Genomic DNA, 15177 nt, shown 5'->3' on the forward strand with positions numbered 1-15177 from the left:
GTAAAGGCAAGGAGGATATTGTCAAAATCGCGGAATAGCGACAGCTCTTCTTTCAAAACACACATAGACTCCGACGTGATTCGTAGCAGTCCACGGGAATGTTGCTGCGGAATGATTCTGGGAACGTCCTAGCTTCAATAGCTATTGCGATTAATTGGAAATGATTCGCCCTTACATGAGCCTCCGCAAGCTGGAGCAACTGGCTGAATGATCTGAGGAACGGCTAGGTTCTAGTGTCAGTGGGGGAGCAAAAGAGGCTAAGGCCCATGAACAGACAAGTACTGCTGCAGCTGATCATGGGACTGATCCTCTGATAGATTTACAGGAGCTGGTTGAGCAGAATCTTGCATCTTTTAGCAGAGGGAACATCTAATCGCCGAGGACCTTCTTGGCTCACCTAAGTCCCATACTCTGTTAGCAGATGCTGTCGAGAACAAGGGGTCTTCAACAAAACCGCAGCCCGCTGCACCCATTATGAATCTTTGAGGATACGAAAAAAGGATGGCGAAACAGAGATATTTTCTTAACTTTGGGGCGAGGAAAAGACGTTTCAAATAATTTCAGTATGTTGGGTATTTCAATCTCACCAGAGGCACCGGGGTTCTTCCTGTTACCTGTTGTAGTCTCACAAACGGGGCGATGCCGCATTATTAAATGGAATTACTGCACGAGGCTTTTTCATTGGAAGCTTGGTTCGACCACCCTGTGCTGCATGTTGGCGACCTAGGGCGAACCACACAGCGTCTGCACGCCACACACCATTCCATAGCCTAGCGTCCACATCTTCTCGGTGATCATGCAGTCATGGTGAGACAACATTTGTGAGTCCCAGGCAATAGCGAACACCCTCGCCCAGCCCCGGACCATCAATTATTCGCATTCTCCCAGGCCCTGACTTGTGCCTGTAGATACTTTGTCAGACTCCGATGCTTGCCCCTTTGGTTTCGTTACACACATTCGAGATCCTGGTAGCGGCCCTGATCGTGTGATCGCCAGTGGAGGAGTCTGTCTGTTGAAGTTTATCAAAGTGTGCTGATAAGTTCGAAAAATGGGGCCTGACTTTGATCTGGTAATCTTGGATCCATCTGTTTCTCCTCCTATCCAACCTGAGCGGGTAAAGAGTTCTCATGTATCTCTCGATATCATCTCTGTCGGCATAATGAGACACCTTGGTTTTCACCCATGTCTCAAGCCTGTCGATAAAAACAGTCATTTCGGCCATTTTGGTCGCTTGCAGTCAACTTAAAGAAGAAATAGCCCGAAAAAAAAATGAATCAACCTCGCAAAGTGCCTTACGGCTCAGCCTTTTATGTATCTTGTCGGGTGCAGGCGGTTGCAGCTGCGCAGTTGCGCTGCTCACCAAATCTAGTCCGCATCAGCGCCCGACCAAAGTATTATCGGTTGGGCAGATGGCCATCTTGGCACAGCTGACACTCGGTCTTTTTTCTCAATGTGCAAGATTGATTCGGATCTAAGAAGGACTATAAGGATCTCCGATTGGTACTGACTTGCTGTAAGAGGCTGGGCCGAGGCTTATTCCATTAGAAATCGCATGGGCAGGCTCGGGGTCAATCTGTGATATACCTAAGGATGTTAGTCAGCACTGAGTGTGCGCTGAAATTCATCCGAATACCTACCTACCTACCTTCGACGATCTGCGCTTTTGGACCCACCACGCCTTTTAACAGAAGTGCTCATTATCAAGTACCAACTACGCGACCGACGCACAAAGTGCCAAGAAAAGAAGAAACAAAAAAGGCCTTCTACCGGTATTCGATGATATACGGTTCAAAAATAGTAGAAACAAAGGCAAGCCGCGAAGCCTTCAGAGACAAGTTAGAGAAAGAGCCTCCACGCCAATCAACTAGGGCAACACGGCCCTCACAACGGTATCTGGATCACGATAGAAGAAGATAAATAGAGCATCAATTTCCTTGTACTTGTAGCTGGCAAATTGACAAAGGTGTGGCGTTGGAAGCTCTTCGCGCAGTTGAGGTAATGGTGGGTGGCCAGATCCGGGGGTGGCCGTTACCACCCCCACTGACTCATCATTCGAGTCCAGGTCAGAGGCTGGAGCCATTTAACTCAGATTGAAAGTAAAGATCAAAAGGTGACTGAAACATAACATGAAGTCAATCCATTGATAACAAAGCCTAACTCGTCGCACATGTATGTGACGAGCGACCATACATTCATCTTGAAGGAGCCAAATTTGAAGGTGTAGATTGGGACTTTTGCTTCGTCAGACGCGCTCATTTCAACTTTTATCTCGCGGACTGCAACAGGTGATTGATATCAGACTTACTTCGTCGTCAATAAAATCCAGATAGCTATAGTATGGATGCCGATGCTGAGGAGGTGGCTTCCTCTGGTCCTGGCTCCCGCTGATTCCAAAGTGATTCTGGTCAAAGTGTTGGTGCGGTAGATAGAAGTCGTTGCAGAATTCGCAGAATCGGGACGAATTTCGGTGGTCGTTCAAGCCGTGCTTCTTGATTTTGAAATTGGGATTCTTGAAGCAATACTGGTAAATAGGCCGCGCCGATTGTTCTCTGATAAAACAGAACCAATATGCCGAAGCAAGCAGAAGCAGGCCACCGGTTACACCTATCGCTACTTGGCCTTCCCATGTCCAACAGTCGGCGATGACTATGACAAGGCTGAATGCAGCAATCAAAATGCCTAGTGAGGTCTGGACTTTCCCTTCCATCAAACTCGCAAATGACATTTTGAGTGGGCTCTGCCTCATCCAGCTCGGCGGTCTAGAAGTCTCTCCCGAATGTTTCGTAACAAGCCAGTTACTTGCCGGGTAGTCTTCTGGCATTCTAGCCACTTGCGATGGGTCATCTGGGTCTCTGAGGTTCGGGTCGAACCATACGAAGCCCACCCCTACGAAAGCTGCCGTAGTATCAGTGGCCATTGGTACCAGAACACATGCAAAACTAACCTTCGATAAAAAAGTGACCGTAAACCACCAGATTTCCGGAAAAGCTGATGGCTCTGTTGACACTCTCGATGCCAGCAGTAGCGCAGATCCAGAACACTGTCATAATCCAGTGCAAAACGACACTACCCTCAGGAGTCCCCTGATAAGTGTATGGCTCATTTGCATCCGGCTCGGGAAGCTGCACTGTGAATCCGGCATCTTCTGAGTGGAGGACCTTCACATATTCTTTTCTCGAAGGCCCAGAGCGCCGCCAGAACTTCGAAAAAGGCAGTATGTTGGCCCAGCCGATTATTTGTTTCACTATCACACAGGCGTTACCTTCCAAGCTGTGATAGTCTTCTGGGAGACCCTACAAACCTCTGACACACGTGTAAGCAACGCTTATCATGCTTCCGATCGCTGAAGCAGCGATTATGATGGCAGTCGCGGTCGCTACGGCACTTGAGGGGGCCTTTGGTAACTCGGCTTGACTCAAGAACTGGAACAAAATGAGCAACATCGTCCAATCAAATACAGCGCAAGACATACAAGAGCCATGAAATTCTCTGGGGGGCCGGTCTGCCAGTTGAACGCAAGGCACTTGAGAATTCATTAACGACCCACACTGGGAATTTTGAGATCTGTGAACACTTACAACCAGCACGGTAATCAGAAGATAGAGTGCTCCTACGACAGTCACCGCCAATATGAAACCTCCGCGAAGAACTTCAAATGAAGGTATTTCACCTGCCACCTGAGTGAGGTTTTAGCTTCCGGATATCTTGGTAGTTTGGATTCCACTGCCTTACCAGTGTCGCGTTCTCCCACCCATGAAAGCTGAAGAGCACAGTGATGAAGGCAACCTGCCAAGAGGATTCCCAAGTCCCGTTGTCTTGCTCCTCTTTGGGAATAAATTTGCCGTAGTCACCCCAGTCCTTCTTTTTGGGTCCGAATCTCCGAAGATAGTTTGCGCCAAAGCCACATACGACCAGAAGCAATATCACCTTCGCAAGCGCTGTGGCTTTATTCAGGAGTCGGCTCTTCGAGTTGGAAACGTATAGCAGCAAGCAAATTGCTGTTGTGGCTACAACCGCGAGAAGTCGTAGTAGTCGCTGGTCTTCATCCACGCCGGTATCCCGAAGATGAAGTTTGCCATCGGAAGCTAAGAGTACCTGTGCCGCAAATTGCATAGCGTTTGTTGTCGTAGTGTAAAGAAACACAAAGTATGATGCGTAAAGCGTGTATGCCCATAGAGGATACTGGGGAAGTAGATCGTCCAGCTGTACCTCAATCAGTAAGGCCACCATGAGAGGAAACCGAGATCCGACGAACATATACGAGCTCGCCACCTGTGAAAGGCAATTTCCGTGCGTATTAAAGATACATAATCATGCTGCAAGCACACATATCAGCGACAGAGGGAACTGAACGTTCATGAGGTGATCGCACCTAAAAACTGTGTAGAAGTAGCCCAAAATCCACAGACCAATGGCCACATCCTTTCGTTGAGTATTGGCAAGGACGGTATAGGGTCCAGTGAAAATTCCAGTGCCAATCATTTTGTTGATGATGAGAGCCGCAACATCCATCTTCGTGAGATTACGCATGGGTTGCAATCTTGGATCTTGGACTTTGGTGGAGTCGGATCCTTCTCCAGGAATGTGCCTTGAGCGGCCGACATGATCTATGGAATCAATGTCTGAACCTGAAGGTCTATTCATAGACCTGAGGTTTCTTGGGGAAAGATCATCAAGTAAGATAGGGCCCCTGTTCCTCGTAGGACCCGGATAATTCATTTCTTTGGACATCGTGGGTTTTAGCTTTTGGAGTGAATTCGGCAGCCTGCTAGGTACTGAGTATCCCAGCTTAGGAACTCAAGCTCTTTTAAATCGAACTTTTGTTATTCCTCCATTCAGCTCAGCCTGCTCCCTTGCAGCAATTCGAGCACGTAACTAGGTACCCTGATGTTGAGACAATTGCTTGGCTAGCACACGCGTGGCAAGGTTGGCAGCCTGCATTGCATGTTTGCCACAAGGCAAACAGTTGCCTGAGGAGGGCTTGCAGTAAGCCACGGCGGTTAGGATTACCTGTCCAATCACAATCAACATCGATATCGCGTTACATTGCAAAGAGGGTGTTTTCCTCCCTTGCTTCCTCTGCGCCTCCACAACAATTTGCAACAGGGATGTCGAGTCCGAATGTCAGCCGGACATATCGCCAGATTAATCAGGAAGCGCATCAGCTTTGATGTGAATTTGGACGAGGCCGGGTCCCCGATATGCTGTGCTACCCACCATCAAGCAAAAATCAGGCTGCACGTGGTTTCTGCGCCCCAATCACTTCCCTTCAGACTCACGACTCCATTTCAGCGAGCTTTCTCTCCGATTTTCTCTCTACGACCAACCTCCTTATCATGTAACTTTCTATCTGTGAAAAGCCTAGAGCCAATATCAGATCACCTATCGGCTACAGAGAAACCAAAATCCCATGTCTGAAAACATCTTCGAAATTGACGACTATTATAGACAGCAAGCCGCCGAACTGCTCCGGAACCATGCCAATGCGGTCAAATGCCACAACAAAGATCTGCTAAAAGTCATTCTCGACGCCACCAAGCGGCCCGGTGGTTCTCTCGCCGAGCCGAGGAATCCTCAGGCGACTGAGTCTAAGGAAAGACGCGCAACATTGCCTTTGTACGACGACCTCAAGAAGGCCATATTCCAGAATTCCGAGCTGCTCAAATGCCCGTGTCGGCTCTGTATCGCCGGTACGGGACGCAAAGAAAATGAGCAACGGAAGATTGACATGCTATTCGAAGAACCTGGCAACAAAAGGCTTCTCAACTTGGCAACGCTTGTGTTTTGCGGCTGCTTGTTCCTATTTTGGGATGAAGCGGTGATGCGCCACAGCGATCTCTACCGCTTCGTGCACAGAAACAGGTCTGAAGAGGATATTCATAACCGTCTCTTTCTGAAATTCGGACCGGTACCTGACAAATGTGGACATTACGTGTTCCGAATGTCAACGAAACAGAGAAGGGAGGTTGGAGATGTCCGGCAAGTCTGCAGTTCTTGTCGCTGGGCCATCTTCTCGGACGCCTTTGATTTGAAACAATCCATTGTGGATGTTCCAATTCTCGGAATAGAATGGGAATTGGGTGTGGAATTGGAAGACATGAGTGACAAAAACATGCCTTTCATCCATGAGGTATCCACGGGGGACAAGGGAAACAACACACATCTATTCCATTCTCGAATTCACCCGAAATTCTGTTTACGCATTGACTCCGAGCCAAAGGTATGTAAATCGGGTTCATTTCTTTTCTCGAAGAAACGTTCTGGAAGCTCATTTCGTGTTAACGTTTGCCAGAACGAGCAAACCCTATCAACGATGAACCTGTTTCGGAAGGTTTATGCTTATAGTATCACAGAGAGGGGAAAGGGTGTTGCACGTGCTAAGCGCGAAGCTCAGATTGCGCATATTATGTCGTCTAGACAGCCGGAAAATGTTGCGCGCCTTCTACGAGCCTTCACACACAAGTCCTCGGACAGCGAGTTCATTGAATTGATTTATCCGAAATACACCGCCGACCTGGAAGATGTATTCTCGGGGAAATGTTTGTGGGAAGCTGAAGGACATCCACGGTCGCGTTCAAGCTCACTAGAGCTCGTGGACAACCCAATGTGGAGAGCACTTATTCAAGTCGTCGAGGCCATCAAAGATATGCATGACGCTATCAAAGCACAGCAGATTAAATGTCTGGGTCATTTGGACATCAAACCAGCTAACATTCTCGTCGAGAAAAAACTAAGCGGGTTCTCCCTCCGGCTAACAGATTTTGGGCGGGCCGCAGAGTACCATTCGGATCATGATGGGTCGGTTAAACGATCTACCACCGCCTTCGCACCCCCGTCACTTAGACCTAGGGATAAAGACCATCACCCACGGATGGGACATTATGATGTTTGGTCAACGGCATGCGTTCTCACTCAGATGCTCATTTTCCTCAATTTTGGAACAGACGGTCTTGATTTATTCAAAGCCCAAAGAAAGAACCAACAAGATGACGCATTTTGGACATATAACGGCGACAGGCCCGAACTGCGTCCTGCTGTGTCCAATCACTTGAAGAAACTTCGTCACTCCAACGGGCCTCGCACATGTCAAATGATTCAAGAGGGTATAGCTAAGATGCTGAGCTTGGAAGACGAAGATCGACTCAACTTACATGAGTCCGTTGAAATTTTGAAGAAAACACAAGACGAATGTAAAAGTCAAGGACAGGAACAAATCCTATGTGATTCCGAAAGCTGGGATGTTTCCGCGAGCAGTTTGGGCTTGCACAGGATGTCCAAGGTGGGCGTCTCCATTTACCGGGATTCGCACCGTCAGATGGAACTTGTTCGAAGAAACTGGGAAAAAGAAAAGATCGCCATGAAGCTTGATTTTGGCAAAGGACCTCCGCAATGGGAAAAAGGCCTTTCTTGCGAAATTCTTTTGATTCCTCAGATATGTTTTGAGGAGAGGCAAAGTTCCAAGTTATGTTGTCGCTTTTCTTCATTTCACAAAAATCAGGTCATTTGTTTTCATCGCGTGGGGGAGCTTTTGGACTTCATAGCCGTCACGACATCTCACCAAATCTTACCAAGAAAATCTCCCGAAGATAATCTTGGAATCGGTTTGGCCATTTCCAAATGCATCATTAAGGAGAGAGGAGTCTTTGGGAAAAGCCATCATTTCAACTCCGGCAGACTACAGATATGGAAGGCGCTGGATGACATCGAATACGAGAAGCTATATCCCCACTCAACATCGACGCAAGGAAACGGCGGTTCCACCACATCGATACCTGGGTTGAGTGGTCGCCCAACCAAGTCGATCAGTATGTGGAAGCTGGTGCTATGGACAGCACGGCAACATGACAACTCGACGAAGGAAGAAAATGTTTGTCTTGTTGTTGATATCGGTGTGAAAACTTGGAAACTTCATTCGAAACATCAAACGAAGACCTCTGCACATATCCGAATCGAGCGCGACAACGACGACATTCGTGCAGTCGTTTTTCGGCCTACCTTGGACAAACATAATGAAGAAGAGCGATATCCCGGGATTCCTATCCATCTTAGACAGCTCGACCGGGATTTAAATGCCTTGAGGCTCAGCTCTATCCGGATTCAGCTCGATGACGAAACTGGTAAGAGTATTTTTGGAGTTGCGCATTACATTTCGAGACTGACACCGACACCCTTTCCACAGACAGGGACATCTTCACCGAAACTCTTCGCAATCATAACTTCAAGCTATGAATTGGACGTCGACTAGTCCTCTATGGGTTTGCTCTTATTAAAGATGTTCTTTGAAGGCTCTGAATTTTCATTTTATGTATTATGGAGGATACTTAAAGCGCATTTGAATTGGATCGATCAAGATGTAACCTGAAAGATGGCTGCCTGACGTAATGGTACCTACTTGCGCTGTTTTATTGTGCGATTTGGTTTTAGATGATGTTAAATATGAATAACACTACAACTCTTGAATTCAATAGTTTAGATAAGTATGTCATTCTAAAGGCTGTACCAAGGGGATTAATAGAGGTAGGGGGAACTTTGATAGAGGCATGATTCTTACGCAGCCATGATATTGCGGTCAGCTTTCCAACAGTAGGATATGCTCACGGAAGTTAGAGTTGATGCTGTAGATCAGACATCGTGGGTCTGAGCCGTACTATTGTAGGTGCTATATAAATCAAGTCTTCAGAGGCTGAGGTGATCGGTGTTAGACTCAGGGAGTAATTCACCGTGAAGGTAAGCTAATGTATCTAGAAGAATGTTTACGAAATTGACTACTGCACGAACAGCTTTGAAACTCTAAACTTGAGCGTTGGACAAGTCGAACTATATAGAACCTGGAAGTCTTTGAACAGTTCTGGATATGTGGGATATCTGCAACGGGCCGACCCCGCCATATGGAATGCGCTCAGCTAGGCTCGGCTGTGCTCGGCAAAGAATTGAGACATCAACGGTAAGATTTCAAGCTTGAGGTACTGCAGAGAAAAAGGACACACAGTCCAATCATGAGTTGACGGCGGTGTCGGTGGTATGGCCGATGAGCGAGAGGCAAAGGAAGTCGTCTTCTTGCAATCACTGAGGCCCCGAGCATAGAAAAGAATCTCTTGAATCCAATGTAAATCCATTGAGCTGACGGCACACAGCCTCCCGACGCACATCGTCGTCAAGACGTCCATATAGTACATGATGACCAACAGGATCGAAGCGTCAGTGTTTCCGCCGTTGCTGTTTTGACTTGATAGTAGTAAAAGGGCGGACGGCAGCCGAGTCTTCCACTACTGGATGGAGAGCCTAATGCCCTGAGCAAACTGAGCCTTCTCACCAGGATTCATGTAGCGAGCCCGGAGGGAAAATGCGCAGTTGTAACGCCCTTGAATCTGAGCGAGCTCGACACGGGCGTGGAATAGGTTCAACTTGGTCATACCTCTTGCGCAGGCGGCGTAATTAAAGTCATCCAAGTCATCATCGGCGCTAGCATCACCAACATCCGGGGCTACTGCCATCGCCACCTCATCCTCGGTCGGGGGCAAATCATGATCCATGTCCGCGTCGTGCTGTATTGACGCCTGTGTCGTCCGCGCGGCCACGTCTCTGTTCAGTATGCAGGCGATCCAGAATACATATCTTCGTTGTGTGTCTTCGACTGGTTCCGTATTGTTGTAACTGCCCTGCAGTGCATGCCCATAGCCTGCACGAGGCTCATGGCCGTGGACATAAAGACTACGGGTGCTGGAATGTCACCGAGCATAGCTCCCATGAACAGGATGCCTGTGCCAAGCAGAATTCGAACGCTCTGCACATTCGTACCCCCCGATACAATGCCGGCAAAGAACGCCCGGGCGTTATTAAGGCACTCGGTGACGTTGACGGCTTGGACAGCGGTAGGGCTCAAGTGGCCGTAGCCATGATATTAAGCTAGAGCCAGGACGGCATTAATGGTGGCCCAGGACATCAATCCATGTTCGTCAGTCGGCTTGCAGGACCGGTTTTCCCCGATTTAGTCAAGAGACGGCGGAAAGGACCGGGTCAAAACACTATTGAAATTCGCCAGATAGACATCCATGACGTGGCGCACAGTGTCTTCTGGTGGCAGTTCCATGCGTTGTCGACCGTATTTAGCACCAGACTCCAGCGACGGGCAAGAACTGAGCATGATAGAGGATCTGGTTTTCATCGTGAACTGAGAGGCGGGGGAGCATGAAAAAATGCGGTAGGACTGTGACGCGTTCAACGGGATCCGCTCATCTTGTTGCTGAAGATTGTGATGATGACTGCCTAGCTCGTCGTTTGCCTGTGCTACTTGCTATTTCTGAGCTCGTTGTCGATGTTGTCCATGGTTATGGGCGGGTGATAACGTCTTCATCTTTTTCTCCTTGTGTCGGCTGACTACCTCATGCGTACAATCGCTCGAATACAGTCGACAGTGTGAGCAACGCGGTTTCTGGGCATGGCAATTGATCTGATTCCGGTAGCACAGGTCGTAAGCCTTTGACGACAATACGGTTAACAATGATCCCGAAGGAAAATGATTGAAGCAGTTTTCTTCACCTTACGAATTGTTCTCGATTCCATCCCAGTATGTCCAGAATTATGCAGGCCGGTAAAATTCATTTCAGCATAGCTACGGAGAGACTCAGACACTTTGTCGGGCGGGGAGCATAACAAGCGCGAACCACTTCCCGTGCTTCTACTGTTTAGGTTCCGCGGAACCGCTGCTTAGCAATAGGGTATGACTACTGTTACATTTTTATTAAACATAACTACTGCAGATAATCATGTCAGCAGCGGGTAGCAAGGTCCGTATCTCCCGTCGCCTCGGGTCTATAGTTGCTGCTAATGTCGCACGACTTTATGAATCTCGGTACCCTGTTTGCAATCACACAAGCTAAGAGCCGAATGTTCAGCGCCGGGCCAAGCACAGTGACGTTTTGGTTTGATGGTCCTCTCCGAATTTGCTCCAGCATTAGCACAAGACGGGACCCCAGTATATAACGAAGTACAGAAAAGATTGATCCTAATGTGAGCTTGAAACGAGTGAGACCCCCAATCCCACTAGGAAAATCGACGTGTGAATTCAAATTTTACACTCAATCCTCAACGAGCTTTTTCTACTTTTTATACGTCGTTCTAAGTACTGAAGCTTGCCAAGCAAGTCTAAAACTACAACTTCGTATGAGCCCCTAAAGCCTTGCGTCAGCTGTGAACTCAGGAGTCTTCAAAGTGCGCGCGACTACTTTGTCTACTTCATAGTAGTATACCCAGTTATCTCTAGCTTCGTCAGTTCTTCTTACTCGTTCTTTGACTTCCGTGTCTATATCGAGATTCTCCGCTGCTACAGCAGCTTCAGTCTCATTGACTCTGCCCAGCACTCGATAAATATCAAGGTAATGGGGTGATCTGATGCGATCATAGTGTTCCAACGCAACGCCGAGAGACCATCTATGCGACCATGCCCAGCTTAAGCACCTTGAAAGAGCGTACACATCCTCCAATGCAAAGCCTGCCCCTGCACCTAAGGCTCCAGACAATGGATGGGACGCGTCACCGATCAAGGCGACCGCATCGTGAGCAACGATCCGCTTAAGCCTGCTCCCTGTGAACAGAGCAAATTCTTGGCACTCGGCGTGGGTGCTGAGACGGATAGCATGCCTGACTGGATCGCAAAACATGTTGAAATCTTCCGCGATCGGGGCTAGGTCGCATGGACGTCCCCAGCTAACGAATTCCTCCTTTTCAGGAGGCCTTGGGATGCGAAGTGTGACCTCGAAGTCGTCGCCCCCAAGAGGACAGGTAAACACATAATGGCCCACATTACCGAGCCAGAAGGTAGGGGCCCATGGAAGATCATGGATCTCCTTTGCGTCTTTTTGGGAAATGGTCATACGATAGGTGAAGTGCCCATTGTATCCGAGGTGGTGCGAGGGCGACACAAAAGATCTCACTACCTAGATCCGGTTAATGCCGTTTTAACAAGGGGCCTTGTTGGCATACTGATCTGATCCCATCTGCCCCGATGAGAAGGTCAACTTCGTCAACGAAGCCATCTTTGAAAGTCAACCTGCATCTACCGCCGGCCACAAAATCAACGGACACCAAACACTTAGATGTCACTATCTTCGATTTGTCAACCTCCTTTAGCAGCGCCGCTTGCAGTTTACTGCGCATCATACGACAGGTCCGGTGCTGCGGAATCGTGTTTTCAGCGTGGCTAATTATGTCCATTAATTCTCCATTGCGTCCATTGCTGGAGTTGACCAGCGTTGTTAGCCACACAGTCACTTGCATAGGTTGTGAAGGTCTTCAAACGAACCGAATGTGCTTGTTGGAGCCATCCTGACATCTGAAGAAGTCCTCTTCGGAGAAGTGTTTAGCAACTCCATTAAACTCCAAGAGTCTCCAGGTATTCCGCTGAAGGCTCACGCCGGCCCCCGTTTCGCTGACGGCAGGCTTCTTCTCGTAAAGCGTCCAACGCACGAAGCTCAGCTTCTGAAATTCAATCGCTGCACTTAGGCCGCCTGGCCCGCCACCAATGATAGCAACTTTGAGCGGGCGCTGGGGATAGGATTGATTCAATGAATTCATTTTGGAACACTTTTAGTCTGAAGAATTGGGATTGAGGCTGGGTACGATTCACTTCACCTTGTATGACCAAAGGATTGGGAAGGAAGACAACACTCGAGAGCATAAGAACACATCGATTGCGTAAACTTCTTGTTATCAAGGTTTCCTTACTTAAGCTTACGCTATCTTGCCCAACAATGTCGACTAGAAGTTTGTTCCCGGCGTTTGAAACAGTTCCGTCGCCGGGTTGCCACATTGACTTTGGGGTGATACCAATCCGTCCAATCTTGAGCTTTGCTGTGAATGCGGGCACTTCTAGCTGATCGGATGGCATGAGGCCTGTATGACTGATTGTTAAGTTCTGTACTTATGATTGGCGCTGTAAATTGTAATCTTCGTTGTCATTGTCGTCGTCTTCCTTATCCTAATGCTTATCTGTACGGTGACTGTAACGTGTCCTTCCTTTCAGATGAGATGTTTCCCGGCCCTGAGCCGTTGCACAAATGCTAAAGCGTTGCCCAGCAAGTTTACGAATCAACTGAGTAATCTACTTCTCAAGTTGCGGTCGTTAGAACGTGTGTGAGTAGCGCTAGCGCTCACAACGCGTTTGGACTGTCAGATATTAAGATATGGAGATAAAAAGAATAAGACGTCCAGTTGGTGAAATGCCGCAGTGCTAAGTGTACCGATTCAATTCGAAACTGCAAAAGGGGGAGGTAATTGAACAAAAACAGCACCCGCGATCGGCAAGCCCGAGACCTCAATTTCCGCTAATTAGCCATATCATGCCCACTCCAGTCCAATCCGTCGGTGCGCTCGTCTATTCTTCAAACTCTATTTTGTGTTGTTCAACTGTCACTACCTCTACCTAATATCCAAAGTATAAATACAATCAATCTCCCAGAGATGCCAAGAACATTACCCTTGCAAACCAAACGCTTACGAAGTAAGAAAAAAGATAGACGACTCACCACTGAACGACAAGTACTACACACTCGAAACCCCACTCCCCCTTCAATTCCAATCACAACCTCACCATGCAGCCCTCTTACTTCGTCGCTTTATTGTCGGCAACTTTCTCAACTGTCGCCGCGGAGAGATTCCAAGCGTTTGCATCTACCGATTGCACCGGCGTGGCAAAGACCGACGTTACCATCAGCGCCTTCGACTGTCGCGTTCTTTCACAGCCGGGATCCTTCTTCGCACAGGCCCTCCCTGGAAACTGCGGTTGGTTTGCCTTCTCGGGAACCGATTGTGGAAAAGGAGAAGGTTTCGGTTCCTTCAAGGAGGGTGTCTGCTCCACCGAGACAACATCAGGAGGCGCCGCCAGCAACGTGCAGAGTGTCATGATGAAGTGCACTTGAGAATATGTAAGGTGCTTGATGTGGAAAAGTCATGTTAGCAAACGAGGCTAACCTGGCAATAGGGAAGCCCAAAAGCTGGACGAGAGAACTGGTTGGTAACCACGTGGGCAAAAAGCAAATGATTTGTCATTGCTCCGGTGTCTTCGGTGTTGGCGACAGGATAAAACTTTAGGAAAAAGAAACAACATTCAAACGGGAACAGTGTTATTTACTGTTCTCCTTCCAATCGATCTAATTGAACTCACGGCAGCTGTCATCGTCTGTGTCACCGACTCTCTTTCATGCCTCCATCGGCTCCGAGGAACCGAATCACGTTGAGTCCATACTCTTCATCCGTCGCTCACAAGTGGAGTCCGTTGGTTGCAACTTTCAAGTGACGAGAAGCAACAGACGAATGGCCATTACTGGTCCAACGACGGATTGGAAGTGGCGTATGCGGCACAGCCAATGACTATCTTTCGTGGACCTTTCCTTTTCTTGGGCTACATCAGACGATTTCCCATGTCAGTCACGCTGAAGCGCCAACCTCACCGCTTCCCGCTTCCTCCAGCAAAACACTTAAGCACTCAAGTGCACACGTAAAAGACTCGAAGTGTATGAAAACCGAACGACTTCAGGTAGTTTCGATCGTTGAGACGCCTCCCCTTGTTCCTGCTCTAGATGGGTGACGTTTTTTGATTGGTTCTGTCGGTCTCCGAATAGGTATGCACTATGCGCAGTGGCCATCAACGATTTGTTCGTTTGGCCAATTGCAGTGAATTACCTACCTAGGGACCTGGCAAGGTGGCGTCAATTCGACTGCATCTCTCTAGCCGCCCGCAGGGATGGATTGCTAGTGTCTGCTACCTAGTCTCAGGATTATTAGTCATGTTTCCGGGCTATTTTCCAGCTCTTTTCTTCGTCATGGACCATTGTGTAGACCCTCCGGCAAGACCTACATTGGCATCATTGGTTCTATCATCTCCCCACCGCATTCCAGTACCCGACGGCGGCTAAATGGCGCACTGGATACCGAACATCATATCTGCCGTTGGTATCTTCACCATCGGCATTGCCGTTGTCAAGGCTATCAATCTGATCACCATCTACACCCTGCCATCAAGATTGAGCCGCTATGCACATAAGTCAACGTACCCACTTCCGAAACACCCCCCCATGCGAAACACCAAAAAATAATGCTATCGCAACAACACCACCAATTTCAATTAACTATCAACGAGGTAAAGTTGCAACCACTATGCAGCTTTCGGCCTCACTAGGG

At 48.3% G+C, this 15177-nt stretch overlaps 1 protein-coding gene across 1 annotated transcript; it reads right to left on the reverse strand.

Moving 5' to 3' along the window:
• Nucleotides 1-9266: 9266 nt before the first annotated feature.
• On the reverse strand, nucleotides 9267-9694 carry COL26b_013287 (uncharacterized protein; the record flags this gene model as incomplete). The annotated part of the gene is made up of 2 exons (XM_053185907.1): nucleotides 9267-9582; nucleotides 9612-9694. The coding sequence occupies 2 exons, from the start codon at nucleotides 9692-9694 to the stop codon at nucleotides 9267-9269; spliced, it is 399 nt and encodes a 132-aa protein (XP_053030159.1).
• Between the last annotated feature and the right edge of the window lie 5483 nt (nucleotides 9695-15177).

This window comes from Colletotrichum chrysophilum, assembly GCF_026319265.1.
Source record: "Colletotrichum chrysophilum strain AFK26 chromosome Unknown scaffold_217, whole genome shotgun sequence".
Classification (NCBI taxonomy): Eukaryota; Fungi; Ascomycota; class Sordariomycetes; order Glomerellales; family Glomerellaceae; genus Colletotrichum; species Colletotrichum chrysophilum.